General features: G+C 47.4%; 1 protein-coding gene across 2 annotated transcripts; it reads right to left on the bottom strand.

Moving 5' to 3' along the window:
• Nucleotides 1-1,775: 1,775 nt before the first annotated feature.
• LOC125448606 (leucine-rich repeat-containing protein 55-like) lies at nucleotides 1,776-25,030 on the bottom strand. 2 transcript variants are annotated; one of them, XM_048524009.2, is made up of 3 exons: nucleotides 24,962-25,030; nucleotides 23,336-24,127; nucleotides 1,776-3,335 (listed from the first exon to the last, which is right to left on the bottom strand). In XM_048524009.2, exons 2-3 carry the CDS (start codon nucleotides 23,937-23,939, stop codon nucleotides 3,100-3,102), a joined length of 840 nt encoding a protein of 279 aa, XP_048379966.1. In that variant the 5' UTR covers nucleotides 23,940-24,127; nucleotides 24,962-25,030; the 3' UTR covers nucleotides 1,776-3,099. The 2 variants fall into 2 exon arrangements, with proteins under 2 accessions (XP_048379966.1, XP_048379964.1); XM_048524007.2 differs by lacking the exon at nucleotides 24,962-25,030 and adding an exon at nucleotides 24,308-24,850.
• Nucleotides 25,031-25,970: the final 940 nt, after the last annotated feature.

Consider the following 25,970-nt stretch of genomic DNA (forward strand, 5'->3'; position numbering starts at 1 on the left):
GTCAAGATGAGAAGATTGACACGACCTGAAATGCTTAGCTCACCTCCCTGACCACACTTAAGTTCCCGGTCCTCAGCTGTCTTCCCTACCTTCACCCCTCGTCACCTGTTTTCTCAAATACTCCGTTTATTCTTTTGTTCTTTCATCCCACGTTCGAGAGTGGGGTGGGGTGGCAGAGATGTATGAATTGTGTGGGAAAGTGGGGCTCCAGCAGTTCAGCTGCAAAATGGCCAAATGAATGTTGGGCCAGTTCCAGTAAGGTTGAATGGCCTCACGTTTCTAAAATTGCAATATTCCTCATATAGATGAGAGTTGAGCAAACTGTGGCTAAGGAATAAAGTCCAGGCAAATAAGATGAATGCGGGTCAACGGCCATTTAGGCAGATAGTGAAGTTACAGCGTACTTAGATAGGAGAAACGGGGCCAAAGGGCATCCAGACCCCCACAACACTTAAGAAGCTCGACACCGTCCAGGACAAAGCAGCCCCATTTGATTGGCAGCGCATCCACTCGCTCCACCACACTTTCTCAAGGGTATAGACTGACGGGCAATAAATGCTGGCCCAGCCAGCGATGCACATCCCACGAATGAATATAAAACCAAAGGCAGATAATCTGAATGGGGGAGGGAGTGTCAATGGGTATTTAAATAGTATAACGAGGGTCAAAGGCGACTTCGGCAGATAAACTGAACGAGACCAATGAGAGGCATTTCAATTGAGAAGGATGTCGTTTTCAAGCGACAAACTATCATGCAGACAAGTCTGGACCGAAATGTTTTAACACAGACCAAGAGTCCAATTCTGTTATTGGACACAGTCCAGTAAACCCGGCACTTTGATATGGCCACCAGAAATTGCTGCAAATGATTTCCTAATGACTTTCAAAGGAAGGTCACCTTCTTAGAGTGGCTCGTAATCTTTCTGTGGTTCGAGCATCAGAGGGCACGTAAGACATTGCAGCCTTACTTGTACCCTGAGGGTGTTTAAAGTGGTATAGGGTCTGCAGGGCGTACTACTGTATGAGGAGAGTAAACTGCAATTCCAGCTCCCTCAGCAGATTTTAGTCACACCATTGGCGCATCCCTCCTTTCCGCTGCCTGAGGTCCTCGGGAATTCCCTCTCAGCATTGCCAGCTGTCTCCCCCTCTGTTCCAGTAAGATGCTACTTAAAAACTACTCCTTTGTCCGCCCCAGCTATCGCCTGATGTTGCTGCCTTGCGAATCTTCACCTGACAAATGCCACAACCCCGTGAATTTGCGAGGGAATGTTGTCCTCTGGAAAACTGCTGAATCCTAAGTGCAAGTTGCACTAGAGTGCTGAGTGACCTGGTTCCATAGTGCACGTGTTAAACCAGCCTTCTCTTACACGTGCGCGCAATCACACACGCACACACACTCTCTCTCCCATTCACACACACACACGCACGCACACCTCTCTCTCATATACACACGCACGCACTCACACACACACTCTCTCTCACATACACACGCACGCACACTCTCTCTCTCTCACACACGCACGCACACTCTCTCTCTCTCTCACACACACACACACATTCTTAGGCTGGTTCACATTCCTGAGGCAGTCTTGGCAATGTCGTCCTCATGCGATTTTATTTTTGTTTTGGCGGTGGGAGGGGCAGCCTCTCAATCTCACTTCGCTTCCCACTTTAAATAGCCCAAGGGGTATGAAGCCCTCTGTAGTTTGTACCGCGCTCATAAATCAGATGTTTCTCGGGAACTGTCAGACCTAGTCGGCTTTTAATGAGCAGATGCCTGCGCGGTTTGCAACACCGAGATATATCCTGTTAAAATTGCTCTTAACATTGTCGTGTGTTTGCTTATCAAGGTTCCCCAAACCGTAATTTGAAGATAACGACATTGACAAATTGCCTCTTCCGTCCGTCAGCTTTACGAGTTCAAATTCAGTTTGGAACTGCTTGAGAAATATTTATAGCAAGCGCTGAATCGCCCACGGTTAGCTACGTGCAAGATGTGCATACCTTTGAAAGCCTCCCATACAACACAGTATATTTCCTCACCATCTGTTATTCTGCTAAAGTGAGATGGAGTATGTGCTGGAAGGAGGCTTGACACACCAGCACTAGTCTGCCGGGCCAAATGGCCTGGTTCTGTGCTAAATCACTCGAGGTAATTACATTTGCTCCTCACCCTAGCTGGGAAATATGTCAAACTATTTGCAATCACAGACCTTTGCTTCTTGTAGCAGGTCGTCGGTTGAAATTCCAAAGGCCAATTGGATGGATACCAATTAGGCCAGAATTAAACTCTGTCTCTCCTCACCCTCTCAGCATTAGGGACAAATGAAGAACTTTTTTTTAAGCTTTATTATTCTTCAAACAGTGTGTAGAGTTCTGGTCTTCACTTATCAGATCATCTTCAATCAGATTTTCCTCACAGCGGATTGTAAAAATGAGTGAACTTTTCAAAGTCTTCCTTCTCGTCTGAATTTGAAAGTTGCAAAGTCTCAGTCATTTTCCACCATTGCAATCTCGGTTAAAACTGACTTAGTAAATGAGTAGATTCAACCTGCATCCTCCGTTGCTTGACAACTGAGGTGATGATTACAATTGAATGATTTGGAGTCAACTCTGATCTTCAGTTGTAGTAACAGCACAAACAGTAAGGTTTAGCTGTCCAGCTGCAATGGCTACAATGCCAAGAAACTTGAATTCTCCAAGATCATCCTCTCCAACATTGTCAAAGACCCCCATAGAAGTAATTTCCAAGTGTAAGCACAAACTCAGCCTCTCCAAATCATTAGGTTCAACAGCACTCAAAAATGACCTGTTTTCTTTACTAGCCTTGCTCAGAGGATCACAGCTGGTGGAGTCAAATCCATATCTTTCTCGGTTCCTTCTCCGTACTGAAGACAGCAAGAATATAAAAGGAAAAGTGGGTTTCTTCATGATTGCCAGGCTCTTCCCCTGACAAGACACATCGTCTTCGTTTGATCTCGTCCCCATTTCTCCTCCTTTGCTCTTCCCTCACATGGGCTGAATGTGAGGAGCCAAAATACCGGTCTAACCTTGCAGCTTTGCGGTTGGTTTGCCCACCAAAGTTGGGGGAGAGAGGTGTCACATCTCTTCCTCTTCGTTTGCCTTGTTCCAGCGATGGCAGCAGTTGGCAGTAATCCCCAGGAGGAAGTTTGTGGCAACCGAGGCAATGGACACAATGAAGCCAACGAAGGCGATGAAGAGATAGTCATCCAGCGTCAGTGAGAAATGGCATGCCTTAAAACTCTCTTCGGTCAGGGTGAAGAGTGGAATGCCTTTGACCTCTGGGGGACCAGCACACTCCATGTCCCTGGAATCTGACACAAAAAGCCTCAGAAAGTTATAACAGAACAAAGAACTCAATGTATCTAACATACGCTGGGCACAGCCTTATATTTATGTCAAAGAGTCATAACAGTATAGAAACAGACCCTTCACTCCAATTTGTCCATGCTGACCAGGTTACCCAAACTAAACTAGTTTCGCTTGCCTCTGTTTGGCCCATATCCCTCTCAACCTTTCCTATCCACGTACCAGTCCAAATATTCTTTAAATATTGTAACTGTATCTGTATCTACCATTTCATCTGGCAGTTCATCCGACATGCATATACCCTTTGTGTGAAAAAGTTGCCGTCAGGTCCCTTTGAAATCTTTCCCCTCTCAGTTGAAACCTATGTCCCTGAGTTTTGAACTTGCCCACCTGGGGTAAAAGACTTTGCTATTCACCTTACCTATGCCCCCGGTGATTTTATAAGCCTCCATAAGGTCACTCTTCAACCACCTATGCTCCAGGGGAAAAAAAATCCCAGTCTATCCAGCCTCTCCTTATGACACAAACCCTCCAGTCTCAGTGACATCCTTGTAAATCTTTTCTGCATGCTTTCCAGTTTAATAATATTCCTCCTATAGCACGGTACACAATACTTCAAATGTGGCTTCACCAATGTTCACAACATAATGTCCCAATGCCTGTACTCTGTCCTCTGACCAGTAAAGGCAAGCGTGTCAAACAGCTTCTTCACCACCCTGTCTACTTGTGAGACCACTTTGAAGGAGCTATGTACTTCTATCCCTAGGTCTCTTTGTTCAGCAACGCTCCCCAGGATCTTACCATTAAGTGTATAAGTCCTACCCTGGTTTGTCTCACCAAAATGCAACACCTCACATTTATCAAAATTAAACTGCATTTGCCACTCCTTGGCCCATTGGCCCAGCTGATCAAGCTTCCATTCTACTCTTAGATAGTCTTTGTTGGATGAGGCCTATTGTGATATTCAAGAGCATGTTCAACATCGATGAAAATATAGACACATTGCCAAATGTTTTTGTTGAGCCCTCATCAAATCAAATCCAATGATGTCAAATTTTCAACAGTCAAGTTAAGAAAGACTTTGGCTCCATATTGCTTTCACTATGACAACAACGTGGCCAATCAGAGTCAACTTGCCAACCAATCAGCACCCTTTTCTTCTGTGATATAAACTGTGACCGTCGAACATTTGGCATTCTTGTATTTATCCTTATGATAGCTCCAGTTGGCAAAATGTTTCTCTTTTCAGTGAAGTTCAAAAATTACCTTCTACTGTACCTAAACATTCAAATAATGAGAAGAGCAGGGCAGATAAAAACATGCCTACTTCAAAGACATAAATGTTACATTTATATGTTGACTTACACATTTTCATGTCATCCCAATGCACACTGAAATGAATGAGCATATGGATTAGGAGTAGGAGTGGGTCACTTGACCCCCTCAAGCCTTTCCGGCCATTCAATAAGGTCTGATTGCCTCACATTCCCATCTGCCCCTAATAACCTTTCACTGCCATGAAGTGTCATCACTGCTGTCATAAATACGTAGCTGCAATATTGTGCACAGCAAGATCCCACCATTGGCAATGATCAGATGACTTGTTTCTCATTGATGACATCAGTGAATTTCAAGACGCATGAAGTTGTCAGAGGCTTTTCATATTTTGATACATGAGAGGATTCGAGCTTTGCATATTTGTAATCCAATTTTAAACATTGATCTAGCGTGTAGATAGAATCCCTGCAGTGTGAAAGCAGGTAACTTGGCCCATTGAGTCCACACCAATCCACTGAAGACTACCCCACCCAGACCCACTGTCCTATCTCTGCATTTCCCATGGCTAACCCAGCTTGCACATCTTTGGATTGCGGGAGGAAACCCACATAGACATGGGGAGCATGTGCATACTTCACACAGCCTGAGAGTGGAATCAAACACAGGTCCCTGGTGCTGTGAGGCAGCAGTGCTAACCAATGTGCCACTGTGCCGCTCTCTGTCTCTCTCTGTCTCTCTCTCTCTCTCTGGACAGCAGAAGAATTCCTGCAAGCTATATTAAGTTTTCCTTATTGCTTGTTAGAACTTGTGTCCCTTATCCTACCCTCAGAGAGTCACTGGAAACAATTGCCCTGTGTTGATCTTCCTGATAATATCTAATTGTTATAAACTCCCCTGTCAAATGCCCTCATTCTGATTTGAAAGACCCAGGTTCCTCAGACTAATATATCCACCTTTCTCCCTTTAGACTTCTCCTGGCACATCTTTACCTCCTTCAGTGACCAACACGGTTAGATTTTCAACCAAATAATCTTCACCAGATCAGTATTCATGAGAAGGGCATCCGCATGACATGACCTGTTCAGAATTGTTCACCAACCATTTGCCACTGACCATAACTGTGGTGAGTTCTGGATGAGATCACCAAGTTGCATATCTGATTGCTGTCTCATTCAAGGCTGATTGATTGATCCCCATCCAATATCTTTGGGCTTGTAATTATTTTAAATTGGTTTATAACTGATACAGGAGCAGGGTAGTGAGGTTAGTTGGGGATTGATACAAGGCAATGGGGAGACAGCAGGTAAGTAGGATTGGTTTGGAGACTGAAATAGGGCTGTGGGGATAAAGCCAAGCAGTAGGATCAATCTGGGATTGATGCAGGGCTATGGCAGTGAGAGAAGCAGTGGGATTAGTTTGGAGATTGATACAGGGCTTTGGGGAAAGCATGTGATAGTGGAATTGGTTTGGGACTGATACAGGACTGTGGGGAGAGAGTGGTACAGTGAGATCAGTTTGGGATTGATACAGGGCTATGGAGAGACCTGGGCAGTGGGATTAGTTTGGGGGTTGATGCAGGGCTATGGGGAGAGAGTGGGGCAGTGGGATTGGTTTAGAATTGATATAGGGCTATGGTAAGAGAATGGTATTGCCAGTTTCTCTCAGATATCAACTTCTCTCAAATGTCAATACTTACTTGCTGTGCATTGAGCTCAAATTCTATGGGGCCATTGATATGAAGTGGAAGATCTCCAGCAGTGGGACTGACTGCACATGGGCAAATCTTGGAAACAATACAGACCAACTGACTCGCATTCCTACCAAAGATCGAGAGCTGAATTTGAGAAAGTGTGGTGCATTGTTTAAGATAGGCAAGGTACTACAAGAGGCAACTGCAGCTCATTCATTTCAATTCTACAACCTGTGAGTCACTCCTTAATCTAAAGTCACAAACACCACTGGGAGGTTACAGCCTGTCTGAATTCATAGTGACACCAATGTTTCATCTTCCACTGCCTCTGAAAAGTCAAATCAAAGACTCACAACAGGTTCCTGATCTAATGAACTCTGCGTTTGACTCCAGAAGACAGTAGTTAGACACCTGGAAAGTGGACTAATATTGGCGCAATGTACAGTAAACGTTTCTGAATGCAATACTGAGTGCAAAGCTAATTCTACTCTGAGTCAGCAAACACGCCCAGGACAGAGATAGCACAGGATTAGATACAGAGTAATGCTGCCTCTCTACTGTCCCCCGCCAAGCATTTTCAGGACAGGGACAACACAGGGTTAGATAGAGTAAAGCTCCTTCTAGACTGTCCACAATAAACACTTCTTGGAAAGGGACAGCACGGGTTGAGATACACAGTCAAGCTCACTCAACACTGTTTGGTGAAACACAGTCTCAAGCTTAACATTTCTCTCAGGCTTTCCTCTCCCTGATATGGGTCTCATTGATCTGCTGCCTGGACCAGAGCACTATCTCTGAATGATCATGCTCTTTTTGTTCTGCTTTAGGTTTTAATAGCATTGTCTGTACAGCTCAAGGACTAAAGTGGTTTAAGCATGCCACCACCTTCTCAATGGCAATAAATATGACCCAGCCAGTGACACTCACATCCCATGAATGAATTTTTTAAAGCCTGGTCTGGGTTTCCATGTAACTCCAGTCCCACACTTTCTGTAAGAAGTTGTCAACAACCCTAGGTAATTCTGAAGAGAGTTAATGCACTGGTACTATTTAATGCATTGTCCACTATCATCAAGGCACAAGTCAGGAATGTAATAGAATACTCACCACTTTTGCCCAGATAAGCAACAGTTACACTCCAGTGATGGGAATGCCATTGAATGTCAAAGGGCAATAGTGGACTACGTGTTGGGGATGTTATCACCTGGCACTTGGGTGGCACAAATGTCAGGTATGGTTTCCAGAACTTGTTACACATGAACACTTCATTGTTAAAAGAGGTGCTAATGGTGCAAAACATTATGCAACCATCAATGACCTTACAATGGAGGGAAGACCATCGATGAAGCAGAGCTGAGGGCCACACCTCGGCAAAGTAATTAAAATTGGGGAGCCATTTGAAAACGGGGTGAAAATTTTAAATTTGATGCATTGCTGGGTAAAGAGTTAAGATAAGTTGTTGAGCATGTGGAAAGCAGGTAAAGGGAGCAGGTGTGCAATGGATGAATAGAAATTGGCAGAAATTTAAGTGAAAAATGACAGACATTTGAATTAGCTCAAGCTGATAAAGAGTCCCTAGTCAGTTAGAGATAATGGGAACTGCAGATGCTGGAGAATCCAAGGCAACAAAATGTGAGGCTGGATGAACACAGCAGGCCCAGCAGCACCTCAGGAGCACAAAAGCTGACGTTTCGGGCCTAGACCCTTCATCAGAGAGGGGGATGGGGTGAGGGTTCTGGAATAAATAGGGAGAGAGGGGGAGGCGGACCGAAGATGGAGAGAAAAGAAGATAGGTGGAGAGAGTATAGGTGGGGAGGTAGGGAGGGGACAGGTCAGTCCAGGGAAGACGGACAGGTCAAGGAGGTGGGATGAGGTTAGTAGGTAGATGGGGGTGCGGCTTGGGGTGGGAGGAAGGGATGGGTGAGAGGAAGAACCGGTTAGGGAGGCAGAGACAGGTTGGACTGGTTTTGGGATGCAGTGGGTGGAGGGGAAGAGCTGGGCTGGTTGTGTGGTACAGTGGGGGGAGGGGACGAACTGGGCTGGTTCAGGGATGCAGTTGGGGAAGGGGAGATTTTGAAACTGGTGAAGTCCACATTGATGCCATTAGGCTGCAGGGTTGCCAGGCGGAATATGAGTTGCTGTTCCTGCAACCTTCGGGTGGCATCTTTGTGGCACTGCAGGAGGCCCATGATGGACATGTCATCTAAAGAATGGGAGGGGGAGTGGAAATGGTTTGCGACTGGGAGGTGCAGTAGTTTGTTGCGAACTGAGCGGAGGTGTTCTGCAAAGCGGTCTGCAAGCCTCCGCTTGGTTTCCCCAATGTAGAGGAAGCCACACCGGGTACAGTGGATGCAGTATACCACATTGGCAGATGTGCAGGTGAACCTCTGCTTAATGTGGAATGTCATCTTGGGGCCTGGGATAGGGGTGAGGGGGGAGGTGTGGGGGCAAGTGTAGCATTTGCTGCGGTTGCAGGGGAAGGTGCCGGGTGTGGTGGGGTTGGAGGGCAGTGTGGAGCGAAGAAGGGCGTCACGGAGAGAGTGGTCACTCCGGAAAGCAGACAGGGGTGGGGGTGGAAAAATGTCTTGGGTGGTGGGGTCGGATTGTAGATGGCGGAAGTGTCGGAGGATGATGCGTTGTATCCGGAGGTTGGTAGGGTGGTGTGTGAGAACGAGGGGGATCCTCTTTGGGCGGTTGTGGTGGGGGCGGGGTGTGAGGGACATGTTGCGGGAAATACGGGAGACGCGGTCGAGGGCGTTCTCGATCACTGTGGGGGGAAAGTTGCGGTCCTGGAAGAACTTGGACATCTGGGATGTGCGGGAGTGGAATGTCTTATCGTGGGAGCAGATGCGGCGGAGGCGGAGGAATTGGGAATAGGGGATGGAAATTTTGCAGGAGGGTGGGTGGGAGGAGGTGTATTCTAGGTAGCTGTGGGAGTCGGTGGGCTTGAAATGGACATCAGTTACAAGCTGGTTGCCTGAGATGGAGACTGAGAGGTCCAGGAAGGTGAGGGATGTGCTGGAGATGGCCCAGGTGAACTGAAGGTTGGGGTGGAAGGTGTTGGTGAAGTGGATGAACTGTTCGAGCTCCTCTGGGGAGCAAGAGGCGGCGCCAATACAGTCATCAATGTAACAGAGGAAGAGGTGGGGTTTGGGGCCTGTGTAGGTGCGGAAGAGGGACTGTTCCACGTAACCTACAAAGAGGCAGGCATAGCTGGGGCCCATGCGGGAGCCCATGGCCACCCCCTTTGTCTGTAGGAAGTGGGAGGAGTCAAAAGAGAAGTTATTGAGGGTGAGGACGAGTTCGGCTAGGCGGATGAGGGTGTCGGTGGAGGGGGACTGGTCGGGCCTGCGGGACAGGAAGAAGCGGAGGGCCTTGAGGCCATCTGCATGTGGAATGCAGGTGTATAGGGACTGGACGTCCATGGTGAAGATGAGGTGTTGGGGGCCAGGGAATTGGAAGTCCTGGAGGAGGTGGAGGGTGTGGGTGGTGTCACGGATGTAGGTAGGGAGTTCCTGGACCAAAGGGGAGAAGATGGAGTCCAGATAGGTGGAGATGAGTTCGGTGGGGCAGGAGCAGGCTGAGACGATTGGTCGACCAGGGCAGGCAGGTTTGTGGATTTTGGGGAGGAGATAGAAACAGGCCGTGCGGGGTTGGGGAACAATGAGGTTGGAGGCTGTGGGTGGGAGGTCCCCTGAGGTGATGAGGTCATGAATGGTGTTGGAGATGATGGTTTGGTGCTCGGGTGTGGGGTCATGATCGAGGAGGCGGTAGGAGGTGGTGTCGGAGAGTTGGCGTCTGGCCTCGGCGATGTAGAGGTCAGTGCGCCGTACTACCACTGCGCCACCCTTGTCTGCGGGTTTGATGGTGAGGTTGGGGTTGGAGCGGAGGGCTGCCCGTTCTGCGGGGGAGAGGTTGGAGTGGGTGAGAGGGGTGGAGAGGTTGAGGTGGTTAATGTCTCGACGGCAGTTGGAGATGAAGAGGTCAAGGGAGGCCTGCCCACGGCCGACGCCCTCATCGCTCCGCCTACAACCTCCACAGCCAGCAACCCCAGAGAAGACAGCCATACTGAACCCTGCCGCATCTTCACCATCCCCCCAGACCTCCCACTGACTGAGGACGAACGGTCAGTCCTTAGTAAGGGGCTCACCTTTGTCCCCCTACAAACACAGATCAACGAATACCAGTCACGGTTGGACATAGAGCAGTTTTTCCGCCGTCTTCGCCTCCATGCCTACTTCTTCAACCGGGAGCCTAACCCTCCCTCCACTGACCCCTTCACCCGCTTCCAACACAAGTCCTCCTCCTGGACACCACCCCCAGGCCTCCTACCCTCCCTCGACCTCTTCATCTCCAACTGCCGTCGAGACATTAACCGCCTCAACCTCTCCACCCCTCTCACCCACTCCAACCTCTCCCCTTCAGAACGGGCAGCCCTCCGCTCCAACCCCAACCTCACCATCAAACCCGCAGACAAGGGTGGTGCAGTGGTAGTACGGCGCACTGACCTCTACATCGCCGAGGCCAGACGCCAACTCTCTGACACCACCTCCTACCGCCCCCTTGATCATGACCCCACACCCGAGCACCAAACCATCATCTCCAACACCATTCATGACCTCATCACCTCAGGGGACCTCCCACCCACAGCCTCCAACCTCATTGTTCCCCAACCCCGCACGGCCTGTTTCTATCTCCTTCCCAAAATCCACAAACCTGCCTGCCCTGGTCGACCAATCGTCTCAGCCTGCTCCTGCCCCACCGAACTCATCTCCACCTATCTGGACTCCATCTTCTCGGCTTTGGTCCAGGAACTCCCTACCTACATCTGTGACACCACCCACGCCCTCCACCTCCTCCAGGACTTCCAATTCCCTGGCCCCCAACACCTCATCTTCACCATGGACGTCCAGTCCCTATACACCTGCATTCCGCATACAGATGGCCTCAAGGCCCTCCGCTTCTTCCTGTCCCACAGGCCCGACCAGTCCCCCTCCACCGACACCCTCATCCGCCTAGCCGAACTCGTCCTCACCCTCAATAACTTCTCTTTTGACTCCTCCCACTTCCTACAGACAAAGGGGGTGGCCACGGGCACCCGCATGGGCCCCAGCTATGCCTGCCTCTTTGTAGGTTACGTGGAACAGTCCCTCTTCCGCACCTACACAGGCCCCAAACCCCACCTCTTCCTCCAGTACATTGATGACTGTATCGGCGCCGCCTCTTGCTCCCCAGAGGAGCTCGAATAGTTCATCCACTTCACCAACACATTCCACCCCAACCTTCAGTTCACCTGGGCCATCTCCAGCACATCCCTCACCTTCCTGGACCTCTCAGTCTCCATCTCAGGCAACCAGCTTGTAACTGATGTCCATTTCAAGCCCACCGACTCCCACAGCTACCTAGAATACACCTCCTCCCACCCACCCTCCTGCAAAATTTCCATCCCCTATTCCCAATTCCTCCGCCTCCGCCGCATCTGCTCCCACGATAAGACATTCCACTCTCGCACATCCCAGATGTCCAAGTTCTTCCAGGACCGCAACTTTCCCCCCACAGTGATCGAGAACGCCCTTGACCGCGTCTCCCGTATTTTCCGCAACATGTCCCTCACACCCCGCCCCCGCCACAACCGCCCAAAGAGGGTCCCCCTCGTTCTCACACACCACCCCACCAACCTCCGGATACAACGCATCATCCTCCGACACTTCCGCCATCTACAATCCGACCCCACCACCCAAGACATTTTTCCATCCCCACCCCTGTCTGCTTTCCGGAGTGACCACTCTCTCCGTGACGCCCTTCTTCGCTCCACACTGCCCTCCAACCCCACCACACCCGGCACCTTCCCCTGCAACCGCAGCAAATGCTACACTTGCCCCCACACCTCCCCCCTCACCCCTATCCCAGGCCCCAAGATGACATTCCACATTAAGCAGAGGTTCACCTGCACATCTGCCAATGTGGTATACTGCATCCACTGTACCCGGTGTGGCTTCCTCTACATTGGGGAAACCAAGCGGAGGCTTGCAGACCGCTTTGCAGAACACCTCCGCTCAGTTCGCAACAAACTACTGCACCTCCCAGTCGCAAACCATTTCCACTCCCCCTCCCATTCTTTAGATGACATGTCCATCATGGGCCTCCTGCAGTGCCACAAAGATGCCACCCGAAGGTTGCAGGAACAGCAACTCATATTCCGCCTGGCAACCATGCAGCCTAATGGTATCAATGTGGACTTCACCAGTTTCAAAATCTCCCCTTCCCCAACTGCATCCCTAAACCAGCCCAGTTCGTCCCCTCCCCCCACTGTACCACACAACCAGCCCAGCTCTTCCCCTCCACCCAAAACCAGTCCAACCTGTCTCTGCCTCCCTAACCTGTTCTTCCTCTCACCCATCCCTTCCTCCCACCCCAAGTCGCACCCCCATCTACCGACTAACCTCATCCCACCTCCTTGACCTGTCTGTCTTCCCTGGACTGACCTGTCCCCTCCCTACCTCCCCACCTATACTCTCTCCACCTATCTTCTTTTCTCTCCATCTTCAGTCCGCCTTCCCCTCTCTCCCTATTTATTCCAAAACCCTCACCCCATCCCCCTCTCTAATGAAGGGTCTAGGCCCGAAACGTCAGCTTTTGTGCTCCTGAGATGCTGCTGGGCCTGCTGTGTTCATCCAGCCTCACATTTTGTTGCCCCAGTCAGTTAGAGTCAGGAAAGTGTATGGAGGGGCAGGTTCACTTGAGGCATTCAAGGCTGGTTGATGGATTGGAATGGTGTGTTGACACTCAGTGGTTAGCACTGCTGCCTCTCAAATGCCAGGGACCCAGGTTCGATTCCACCTGCAGGTGACTGTCTGTGTGGAGTTTGCACATTCTCTCCATGTCTGTGTGGGTTTCCTCCGGGTGCTCCAGTTTCTGCCCATAGTCCAAAGACGTGTAGGTTAGGGTGGATTGGCCATGCTATATTTCACATAGTGTCCAGTGATATGCTAGCTGGGTGGATTAGCCATGGGAAATGCAGGGTTACAGAAATAGGATAGGGGGTTGATTCCAAGCGGGATGCTTGTAGTGGGGGTGAGGGTAGACTCAGTGGGCTGGAAGGATTCTATAAATTAAGGGAAAGTGACATTGAGATAGAAGATCATGACCTGGTTAAATGCTCAATGATTCCTATCAGTTTTGAGTTGTAGAATACCAGCAGAAAGGTTTGAACTGGGACCTGGTTGGTTACAAGCCTTTCTTTGGGATTAATTCTCTGCCTGCAGCTATGATATGAATCAGAAATCTCTCCAAGGGGAGGGTGTGACCATGGCAGTTATTTATCTGTTTCACCGTTGCTCCAAGAGATGTCTGAGCCATCTCACGTCTAAGATTTACGACTGTCTGGAAACAGGCCTGTATACCTACGTTCATTTATCTTCTGCTCCTTCATCTTGTCAATGAGGCACAAATTGAAAATGGAAGGGTCTGCTTATGTTCCTTTGAGCTGGCAAGCTCTCCTGGTCCCCTGTGCCACGTTGTGAGTTTATCTTCATGCTCAGTGACCTAATTCCAAATACATTCTCTCGTTGATTAATGCAGGCTCCTCTCAAGCACTGGCCTATTGTTTGCCTTGATCTCAGCCGCAGTCCTGAGATGTTTCTTTTCGAGTCTGGTTGTGGCTCTGTATTTATGTTTTATTTTGTCTCCACAATGCCCTCAAATTCTGTCCCATTCTTAGCTGCGCCTCCTGAGTTTATCCAAATTGGAGGAGATGGAGAGGGTGGGTTGGGGAAATTGGTGGGGGGATTGTGCCTGAGGATTCTATGCAATCCCAGGAGTTTCTACTCACAGTCTGAGGCAAAGTCTGAGAGATTATCTCACACTGTGAGGTGCCACCTCAAACTATGAGCTATCATCTCAACCAGTGAGGTACCACCTCAAAAAGTGACTTACCACTTCAAACAGTGAGGTACCATCACAGAAATGACGTACCACCTCAACCAATGAGTTATTACGTCAAGCAGTAAAGTTCTGTCTCAAACAGTAAGATACCACCTCAGCCAATGACATACCACTTCAAACAGTGATATACCACCTGAAAAATTGAGGTATCACCACAGACAATGATGTACCACCTCAACCAATGAGTTACGACCTCAAACGGCAAGATACCACCTCGAACTGTGAGGTACCGCCTCAAACAGTGAGGTGCCATCTCAAAACGTTTGAGCTTTCTCAAGTTGTCATTTCCACCTCAAGGACATTCTTTAAATTCGTGGAAGTCCTTTCAATCACCAGGGAATAGTCTCCATTGAAGGAGGATTGTGTCATTGACAGTTTGGATTCTCAGCTCAAAGCTTAATCCCATGGGGGTAACCTCAATGCAAAGAGGCAGTCTTCCCCTTACAGAGTTGGCCCCACTTGAGAAGACAGATTGAGGCAGCTGCCTCCAGTCGAAAAGGTAAACAGTCCTTGAATCAGTAGAGTCATATGGCATGGAAACAGAGCAATGGCCCAAATTGCCCGTGCCGACCACATTGTTCTCATTTGCCTGCATTTGGTCCTCATCCTACTAAACATTTCCTGTTCATGTACCTGCCCAAGTGTCTTTTAAATGCTGTAACTGTACTTGCATTCACCGCTTCTGGAAGTTCATTGCACATTTAAACCACCCTCTGTGTGAAAAAGATGGCCTTTAGGCTCCTTTTAAATCTATTCCCTCGCGCCTTAAATCTATACACTCTAGTTTTGGATTCCTATGCCCTGAGGAAAAGATCTTGACTGCTCACCCTGTCGATGCCTCTCTTGATTCTATAAACCCTATCAGCCCTCAACCTGCTACGCTCCAGGGAAAAAAGTCTCAGCCACTCCTTATAACTCAAACCCTCCAATCCTGGTAACATCCTCGTCAGTCTTTTCTGCACGCTCACCAATTTAGAAACATCCTGAACCTTTTCCCATTGTTAACTGGAAGACAGTTACTAACTAATTCTTAACCCTCTATGATTATTGCATAGTCTAGTTCTCATCGTTCGACAACAATCTATGATTAGCAGTATAACTCAGTTCTGCCCATTCCACTGCCCCCAAAACTGGAAACATACACACCCAGTACCCACAACTAAATCATACCCTGTCCTCATTTTCCTCTATGTGACAACTTCGATACTGAGAGATTAATGATCTTTGCACAGTTACTCAATCCTAATTAAGGTCAATTACAGGAAACTATTGGGGTCAGCACATCCACTACGGAACAGGGGATTATAACAGAAGCTTGTGCCGATGAAACTGGATTGTCAAAACAAAAATAAATGTAAGTATTTTCAACCTATATGGGTCAAAGTTCTATCTTTGAAATATTCATATGACTATAGCTCATGTATTTTACGTGAAGGTGTGAAAATGAGAAAGACAGTGAGAGACAGTGAGAGAAGGATAGGAAGGACAGAAAGTAGCAGAGGTAGAGAGCATGAAAGATGCATTGAGAGGCAAAGAGAGATGGAGAAAAAGAGCGAGAGATGTGTAAAGAAAGACAAAATGACAACTGACCTGAAAGAGGGAAAGAATGACAAGGTGAGGCAAAGATAATGACTGACATGGAGGGACAACAACGGTAGAATGTAAGAACCAGGAGCAGAAGTAGGCCATCTGGCCCTCCGAGCCCACTCTGCTATTCAATAAGATCATGGATGATCTTTTTGTGGCCTCAGCTCCACTTACCCACCCCCTCACTATAACCTTTGATTCCCTTTCAAAAGAAATCTGTCTTAGCTTTAAAAACATTCAATGAGGAAACCTCAACTACATCACTGGGCAGGGAATTCCACAGATTCACAACACCTTGGGTGAAGAAGTTGCTCCTCAATTCAGTTGTAAATCTGCTCCCCTTAATTTTGAGGCTATGGCTTCTTGTTCTAGCTTCACCCACCAGTGGAAACATCCTCCCTGTTTCTATCTTACCTATTCCCTTCATAACTTTATATTTTTCTGTAAGATCCACCCCGCCCCCTCATTCTTCTAAATTCCAATTAATATAATCCCAGTCTGCTCAGTCCTCTTCATAAGCCAACTCTTTCAGCTCTGGTATCAACATAGTAGATCTCCTCTGCACCTCCTCCAGTGCCAGTACATCCTTTCTCAAGTAAGGAGATCAAAACTATACGCAGTACTCCAGGTGTGGCCTTACCATCACCCTCTACAGCTGTAACATAACCTCCCTGCTTTTAAACTCAATCCCTCCAGCAATGAAGGGCAATATTCCATTTGCCTTCTTAATTACCTGCTTGCATCTGCAAACCAACCTTCTGTGATTCACGCATAAGGACATCCAGGTCCCTCTGCACAGTAACATAGCACAATTTTTTACCATTCGAGTAACAGTCCTTTTTAATGTTATTCCTACCGAAATGGATGACTCCACATTGATCAATATTGTACTCCATCTGCCAGACCTCTGCCCACTCACTTAAACCATCCAAATCCCTCTGCAAACTTTCAGAGTCCTCTGTACACTTTGCTCTGCCACTCGGTGTCATCCACAAACTTTTACACACTACACATGGTCCCCAACTCCAAATCATCAATGTAAATTGTAAACTGTTGTGGTCCCAACACTGATCCCTGAGGCACACCACTGGTCATTGATCGCCAACCAAAAAAGCACTAATTTTTCCCCTCTCTGCTTCCTTTCAGTTAACCAATCCACTATCCCTTCTAATACATTGGCCATAACACCATGTACATTTATCTCATGCAGTAGCCTCTTGTGCGGCACCTTGTCAAATTCATTTTGGAAATCTAGATACACCACATCTACTGGTACCCCCGTCCACCGCTCTCATAATGTCTTCATAGAATTCAAGTAAATTAGTTAAGCATGACCTGCACGCCAAGAACCCAACCTGCCTGTGCCCAATGAGAATGTCTAGCTAGATGTCCTGCTATTTCTTCCCTGGTGATAGATTCAAGCATTTTCCTTACTGTAGAAGCTAAGCTAATCGACCTATAATTCCCCATCTTCTGTCTACCTCCTTTTTTAAAACAGTGGCATCACATTTGCTGTTTTCCAATCTGCTGAAACTGCTCCAGAGACCAGCAAATTTTAGAAAATTACCACAAACAGTGAGAATGAGACAGACGGAAACTGAGAGTGTGAGAGAAAGAGAGAGAGAGAGAAAGAGAGACAAAGTAAAGGGCAGAGAACAAGATACTGCGTGATGAAGGCAGAGATAGAATCAGCTGCACAAAGAAAAGCAGAGCCACAGACAGAGATTAGATAAATGTGAGTTGGTGTATTTTGGCAAGGTAAATCAGGGCGGGACTTGCACACTTAATGGTAGGCTCCTGGGCAGTGTTGCCAAACAAAGAGACCTAGGGGCGAAAGTTCATAGTTCATTGGAGGTAGAGTCATAGGTAGACAGGGTGGTATAGAAGGCATTTGGTATGTTTGCCTTTATTGGTCAAGGAATTGAGTATAGGAGTTGGGAGGTCATGTTACAGCTGTACAGGACATTGGTGAGGCCACGTTTGAAATATTGTGTTCAATTCTGGTCTCCCTGCTGTAGGAAAGATGTTGTTAAACTGGAAAGGGTTCAGAAAAGATTTACAAGGATGTTGCCGGGGTTGGAGGGTTTGAGCTAGAGGGAGAGGCTGAATAGGCTGAGGCTATTTTCCTCGGAGCATCAGAGGCTGAGGGGTGATCTTACAGAAATTTATAAAATCATGAGGAGCATGGATAGGGTGAATAGCCAAGGTCTTTTTCCCAAGGTAGGGGAGTTCAAAACTAGAAGGGCATAGGTTTAAGGCAAGAGGGGAAAAATTTTAAAAGGACCTAAGGGGTAACTTTTTCACGCAGAAGATGGTGCGTGTATGGAATGAGCTGCTAGAGGAAGTGTTGGAGACTGGTATAATGACAATATTTAAAAGACTTCTGGATGGGTACATGAATTGTGACAGTTTAGAGGGATATGGATCAAATGCAGGCAAATGGGATTAGATTAAGTTAGGCTTTCTGGTCAGCATGGATGAGCTGGACCAAAGGGTCTGTTTCAGTCAGAGGAAGTAACAGACAGAGACAGACATAGAGCAAGACAGTCAGAGAGAGAGTGAGAGAGACAGAGAGAGAGTCAGAGTGAAAGAGACAGGCAGACAGTGATTGACAATGTGAGAATCAGAAAAAGAAACAGAGTGAAAGAGACACGGAGAGCCAGAGAAAAAGAAGGCGCCAGAGACAAAGAACAGAAAGGTACTGAAACAGATGGACAGAGTGAGAAAGAAACAGTGAGTGAGAGGCAGACAGAGAGAGAGAGAGAGAGACAGTGTCAGAAAACACACAGACAGTGTGGGAGAGGGACAGAGTAACAGAGACAGAGAGACTAAGAGAGACAGAGGGAGGGTGAGAGACTGAGAGAAATAGACAGGTGAAGGTAGATAGACAGAAACAGATACAGAGAGTTGAAATTACAGCAGAGGACAAGAATCCAGGAATGGAAAGAAATGCAAAACATCTGGCTGCTTCCGAAAATAATCCTCTATCACTCAGTCACACACACTCTCAGATGTCTGGGCTGTGAGATAAACACATGTATTTATAGGTGAATCGAGAAAACTTCAGGCTGAAGAACTGTATGTTCTTAATTATAACAGAGTTCTTTGATTTCAGAAACAGAATCTCCCCCAACTTACTAGGGTAACTTCAAGGCACAGAAACACCCAGGCTGGAGGTTAGGTGGAACCTGACCCCAAGGCCTCGGTCTGGCAAGTGAGGTCTTGTGTGGTTTGGACACTAAACATAAATGGGATGGGTGATGAGCCACATCCATCCTCTTCACAGTTTATGAAAGGCTAGCTTGCCCTTGTATCTGTGTCTAGGTAAACCAGATGAGTTTGTTACTGAGTTTTGATTCCAATTTGAATTCAAACTCCAGCATCTGTCCTGATGGGATTTGATGCCAAGTCCCCATCTTACTAGTCCAGCAACATTGCCAATACACCACCCTCCTACTTCACTTGGCAACTAGTTGTGGCCTCAATGCCCAGTCAACATGCCAACAACAAGCCAAAGATTCCCAGCACCAATTTTGAATATCTCATGAAATGGATGCATCCACTCATTCTAACTAAGTCCAACCCTGCCAACATCTCCTTCTATACCTATCTCCCTCATCAAATTATCAAGATTCCCAACTGTTGCGAAAGTCATGCTGTCAGGACTTTTTAATCATCCTGCACTCATCAGGACAGAATGGCAAGAATGCCAAACCTTGAAGGAAATAGCAATTTAGTCTGCATGAGAAAATGATGCCAACTGGTTGAGAAGTGGATTCTGATTGGTCGAGGCACTGCCACTTATGATGATCACAATGTACCTGACTGTAAGAAGCCACAAATCTTCACACACCCTGTACTTGGCAAACAGAAACAGCATGTCCTCATTGTATGTTTTTTACAACAGAACGGAAGCTGAGGGGAGGGATGAGGGTGCTGATTGAGGGGTGTGGTGTGTTGTCGGGAAACTGCCATTCCCTGGTGTATTTCCACATTGATAATCCTTGAAGATAATGTGGAAAAAATGTGAGGTTATCCATTTTGGTGGCAAAAACAAGAAGGCAGATTATTATCTAGATGGTGGCAGTTTTGGAAAAGATGAGTTGCAGTGAGACCTGGGAGTTAGGGTGGAATAGTTGCTAAAGTTGGCATGCAGATGCAGCAGGCTAGTGGCATGCTAGCCTTCATAGTGACAGGATTTGAGTATAGGAGAAGGGATGTCTTGCTGCATTTATACAGGGCCTTGGAGAGGCCACACTTCCAGTATTGCATGCAGTTTTGTTCTCCTGGTCTGAGGAAAGACATTCTTGCTATTGAGGGAATCCAGCAAAGGTTCACCAGACCGATTCCTGGAATGGCAGCACTGACATATGAAGAAAGACTGGATCGAATGGACTTGTACTGTTTGGAATTTGAAAGAATGAGGGGAGGATCTCATAGAAACATATAAATTCCTAATGGGACTGGGCAGGCTACATTTGGAAAAATTTTCCCGATGTTGGGGAACTCCAGAACTAGGGCCACAGTCTAAGGATAAAGGGATAAGCCATTCAGGACTGAGATGAGGAAGAATTTCTTCACTTAGAGAGTTAGGAAGCTTTGGAATTCTCTCCCACAGAGAGCTGTTGGAGGGGCCAGATCATTAGATATATTGAAGAGGGAGCTGGACGTGGCACTTGCAGCTAAAGGTATCAAGAGGTATGGAGAGAAGGTGGGAGTGGGATATTGAAATTGCACAATCAGCCACAATCATATTGAATGGTGGTGCAGTTTCAAAGGGCTGAATGGCCTACTTCTGCAGCTATTTTCCATAATTCTATGCTTCTATAAACAAGAGTTAACGTGACTACTTTGAACGCAAACTTGTCTGTTAACTGTTCCCTGGTGCATTCTTCATGACAATGCGAAACCATAAGCACCTTTTTCCCATGAGGTATAGATTGTTGGTCCTTCGAATTTGGCATTCTCACCATTCTGACTTGCTGATGCAAAACCAAAGAACTTCAATGACATGTCCCTTGTTCCAATTCTGCACGACTGTTTCCCTTGAATCCTCCAGAATACTTTGTACTCCATGTTGTCCTACCACTTTTAAGTAAGTACTGGGGGAAAGTGGGTGTCTGATGTGGCCACTAAATATGGGCAAGAGACCCATTTCTGTGCTGGTGGAACTCAATGCAATGTGAACTGTAATTATGAAGTTCTACAATTGCTTTTGAAAAGAACATCTCCTCTTTGAAGGTAGAGTCACAGGTTGACAGGGTGGTGAAGAAGGCATTTGGTATGCTTGCCTTTACTGGTTGGTGTATTGAGTATAGGAGTTGGGATGTCATCTTCTGACTATATTGGTTATTGGTTAGGCCATTTTTAGAATACTGCATTCAATTTTGATCTCCTTGCTATTGGAAAGATATTGTTGAACTTGAAAGAATGCAGAAAAGTTTTAAAAGAATGTTGCCAGTGTTGGAGGGTGTGAGCTACAGGGAGAGGCTGATTGGGTGGGGCCTATTTTTCCCTGGATTGTCAAAAGCTGAGGGGTGATCTTGTAGAGGTTTATAAAGTCATGAGGGACATGGCTAGGGTGAATAGCCTAAGTCTTTTCCCCAGGCTGGGCGAGTTCAAAACCAGAGAGCACAGGTTTAAGTTGAGAGGGGAAAGATATCAAAGAGACCAAAGGGCAACTTTTCCATGCAGCGCTACCAGATGAAGTGGTGGACCTGGTACAATGACAACATTTAAAAGGCATCTGGAAGGGTATGCAAATAGGAAGAGTTTAGAGGGAGATGGGTCAAATGCTGGCAAATGGGACTAGATTAATTTAGGACATTTGGTCAATGTGGATGATTTGGACTGAAGGGTCTGTTTCCATGCTATACAACTCATAATGTCAAAGAGTCATGCAGCATGGAATCAGACCATTTAGTCCAACCAGTGCATGCTGGCCATAATGCTTGTGTTTGGTGCATTACCTTCCAATCCTTTCCTATTCATCTACTTATCTAAATGTCGATTAAACGTTGTAACTGCAGGCACATCCACTACTTCCACTGGAAGTTCATTCTACACATGAACCACTCCCTGTGTAAAAAAAAGCCTCTCATGTCCTTTTTTTAATCCGTCTTTTCTCAGCCTGAAGATACAGATGACCTTAGCCTAGAGTCATGGAAAAGCTCAAATCAGAAGGCTGCCATTCAGCCCACTGCACTTCTGCTGGTATAGCTTTGTTAAAACTGTACAATTGATTCACAACATCCTTCCTGTAGAAATTAGTTATCATTTTTGGGGCCAAGGTGATCAAAGGATAAAGTGATGGAAAGATGTTGTTAAAATCAAAAGGGTCCAGAAAAAAATTTACAAGGATGTCAACAGGTTGGAACTACAGGGCGAAGCAAAATGGACTGGGACCATTTTCCCTGAGCAACAGGGAGAGGCTAAATAGACTGGGGCTATTTTCCCTGGAGCATCAGAGGCTGTGGAGTGACCTTATAGAGGTTTATTAAATCATGAGTGGCATGGACAGGGTGAATGGTCTTTTCCCGCAAGCTAGGGGAGTCCAAAACTAGAGGGGGCAGGTTTAAGGTGAGAGGGGGAGAAATGTAAAAGGGACCTAAGAGGCAACTTTTTTCACACAGAGAGTGGTGCGTGTGTGGAACAAGCCGCAAAGGAAGTGCTGGAGGCTGATACAATTACAACATTTAAAAGACATTTGGATGGGTATATGAGTAAGGAGAGTTCAGAGGGATATGGGCTGAATGTTAGAAAATGGGACTAGATTAATTTAGGATCTCTGGTCATCATGGATGAGTTGGACCAAATGATTTGTTTCAATGGTGTAGAACTCAATGACTCTGTAACACAGATGACCTTAAATGTAGGATCATGGAAACACTGATATCATAAGACTGCCATTCAGCCCACTACACCACTGCTGGTACAGCTTTATTACAATTGCCCAATTGATTTATGTCCTCTCTACTTTCCCCGTGCCAGTTCCTTGGTCAAGTTGGATGGAAGGGTTTTTTTTCCCATGCTGTACAAATTTATGATTAAGTGGGAGCAGGGAATGCATTGAATGATCATTTTGAATGGCGGAGCAGGCTCGACGGGCTGAATGGCCTACTCCAGATTTTTATGAATGGATGAGCGGGTTCATAAGGTTGAAGGACAGGCCACCGCTCCTGTTACCTATCATTGTGTCATTGTTCTTTTAGTGAAACAGGTCCCCCAAGAGTCTGGCACTTGTGCATCATTTGTGACTGACTTTGGGAGGGGTATTGTTTTCTACTTGCTGCCTGCCACAGTGGAAGAGCTCACAAAGCTTTCAATTTGGCAGCAAATGGATCAACCCCAACACTGGACGTAGACAGAGGGACCTCATCCACGGCGTGGCGAGGTTGCCCCCTTCGGAAAGAACGATGAGCCCATTGAATCTCCAGTTAAGTGACCCAACCACCATGAATCACCAAACCCGTTCAGCCCCGCCCCTCCCCAAAATCACAGACTCACCGGAATTGCACTGATGGAGGTTCCTGGTCACCCATTTCAGGAGTGGCTCCATGGAGCAGCCGCAGAGCCAAGGGTTACCGGCCAACCGGATGGAAACAGTGGCCGGGAGACCATCCAGGAGGTCCTGGCTGATGCCAGTGAGGCCGTCGAAGCTGAGGTCCAGGTGCTGGAGGCGCGGCAAGCCGGAGAGCGCCCGGGGAGCGATAACTGACAAGCCAGGGTTATGACTCAGGAGAAGCCTCACTAAGTTGCGGGCTGGCCTCAGCAGTTCCTGCGTGAGCCGGCTCAGGTTATTATAACTCAGGTCCAGGTAGGCCAGCTTCACCAAGGGCCGGAACAGGCCACCCGGCAGGTCGGTGAGAGAGTTGTTGCGAAGATCGAGAACCATGAGTTCGGTGTAGCAGGAGAAGTAGCCCAGGGGCAGGGAGAGAACTTTGTTGTGAGCCAGACTGAGATTGGTCATGTACAAGGGCAACCCAAAAGGAGGCGTGACCAATTCCTTATCACTGCAGTCCGACACCTTATTCCAACAGGTACAAGGGGCTGGACAGCTCCTTGCTAGTCCTCGAGCCACAAGCAACAAAAGTAAGGAGCTCACATACATAATCCTGGCCTCTGTACAGTCTTCCTTCTTTGTCCCCCTCCACGTTCTCTCTCTCTCTCTCCTCCTTCTTCTTTGTCTCCCGAGCAACCGAGAGGAGCCTAGCTCCCCGAGGATTCCCTTTCTTCTGAAGTGGGATGAGGGGCTCTCCCCTTATAATCGCCTTCACTCATGAACCACTCCCATAAAATCTGGAAGGCAAGATCTCAGCAATAACTCAGAGGCTGGGAAAGAACCGAGAGCTCAAACTCACCCACGACAAGACTCTGTAGACAGAGACGGGAGCTCGCACAGTTTTGTTATTTATTTTTTGAGAAAATAAAAAGACATTTCACACTGCTTGCTCATATCTCCAAACATTTACGACTTACCGACAAAACTGCTGGAAGAACAAATACAATGCTATTTTCTTTTGTCCTCCTTCTCATACTCCCAGATTTTTTTTTAGGAAAAATTATTCCTAGGGTGGAGGCCTTGTTCTCTGAAAGGAATGCTGTCTGTCGCCGCTGCTCCACCCCGCCCCAGAATTTGCCAAATCTACACCTAGTGTAGGCGGCAGAGGAACTGGAGTTTTATCTGTCCACAGTCAAATTAAACTGTTTTCCTAATTATTTCCTCTCTCTCTCTCTCTCTTGCTGTCTCTGTCTGCCCCTGTAGGGCTCAGTGCATCTAATGACGTGATGCAGTCGCTTAGCAACCCTCTCTCCATCTCCACATTCCCAAAACCGAATGTAGCGTGAAATCAGACATTTTCCTCTCCATAAATTAAAAGAAACCCAGCCCGTTCGATAAATCGGGATGTGAGGGGGTTGGTGGTCCTTTCCCAAGCTCAGCAGTGACAGAGGGAGAAGGGGATGAGGAGGCGAGACGTGAGGAAGGGAGATCCTCTTTTTTTTTAAATCCGCTTCCCCCCACCCGCTTTCAAAAGGCGATGGCACCCCGTGTCTATGCTGTCAAGCCCCAGCCCTCGCCTACGGGGAGACTGGCATCGCAATCATCGCTCTCCATCGACGTTTGCATCTCACCTGGCGCTGTGATAGTTGAAAGTTTTGGGGATGTCTGTAGCCCGGGGGAAGGCTGTACTGATAAGTCTGTCAGGAAGAGCGAGTGAGAGGACCGATGCTGTGGGATTGAGCGTTTAAATGGGGGAATGTGGCTCTGGGTGGTGAAACGTAGCAGGCAGTCTGTACAATCACAAGCTTGTGTGTGAGGGTGGACAGACACATAGACTTATAAATAGACTGAGTCACGTATAAATAGATAGACAGGCGTTTCTATGGGTATATATAGACAAAGACTGACTGGCCAGATAGACAGACAGGGACAAGCAGATGGATGGAGAGAGAAAGAGAGATATGGGGATCATCAATGGCTGGAGAAACTCAGCAGGTCTGTGGGGAGAAAGCAGAGTTGAAGAGTCCAGATTTCAGAACAATGGGATTTAAAGGCAGGCCAGGTCAATGGTGAGGCAGGAAGTCTTTGGATTAAATTATTGCAAGTTATGTGAATCATTGACAGTATTAAACCAGAGGTTGAGAGTTGGCTGGATTAGACAGACAACGTTAATACAGAGGGACACTGAGGGAGAACTGAACTGAAGTAAAATAATTCACTGACATAGGCAGACTGTAACATGGCAAAAAGGAGAATGCAATGTGCTGAGAGGGAATAAACTAGTCCAGTGTGAGCCAGTGTATCCCAGTGTGAGCCAGTGTACCCCAGTGGGAACCAGTGTTCTGCACTGTGGGTCAGTGTATGTCAGTGTGTCAGTACTCCCCAGTGTGCATCAGTGAACCCCAGAATGCACCATTGTGAATCAGTGTATGTCAGTGTGTCAGTACTCCCCAGTGTGCATCAGTGAACCCCAGAATGCACCATTGTGAATCAGTGTATGTCAGTGTGTCAGTACTCCCCAGTGTGCATCAGTGAACCCCAGAATGCACCATTGTGAATCAGTGTATGTCAGTGTGTCAGTACTCCCCAGTGTGCATCAGTGAACCCCAGAATGCACCATTGTGAATCAGTGTATGTCAG

The sequence above is a fragment of the Stegostoma tigrinum genome, chromosome 45, assembly GCF_030684315.1.
Source record: "Stegostoma tigrinum isolate sSteTig4 chromosome 45, sSteTig4.hap1, whole genome shotgun sequence".
Lineage (NCBI taxonomy): Eukaryota > Metazoa > Chordata > Chondrichthyes > Orectolobiformes > Stegostomatidae > Stegostoma > Stegostoma tigrinum.

Coding starts and splice junctions, on each gene's coding strand:
- LOC125448606 (XM_048524009.2), bottom strand. CDS start 23,939: ATGTATGTGAGCTCCTTACTTTTGTTGCTTGTGGCTCGAGGACTAGCA. Junction 3,336..23,335: donor CCTCCATCAGTGCAATTCCG/GTGAGTCTGTGA, acceptor TTTTTGTGTCAG/ATTCCAGGGACATGGAGTGT.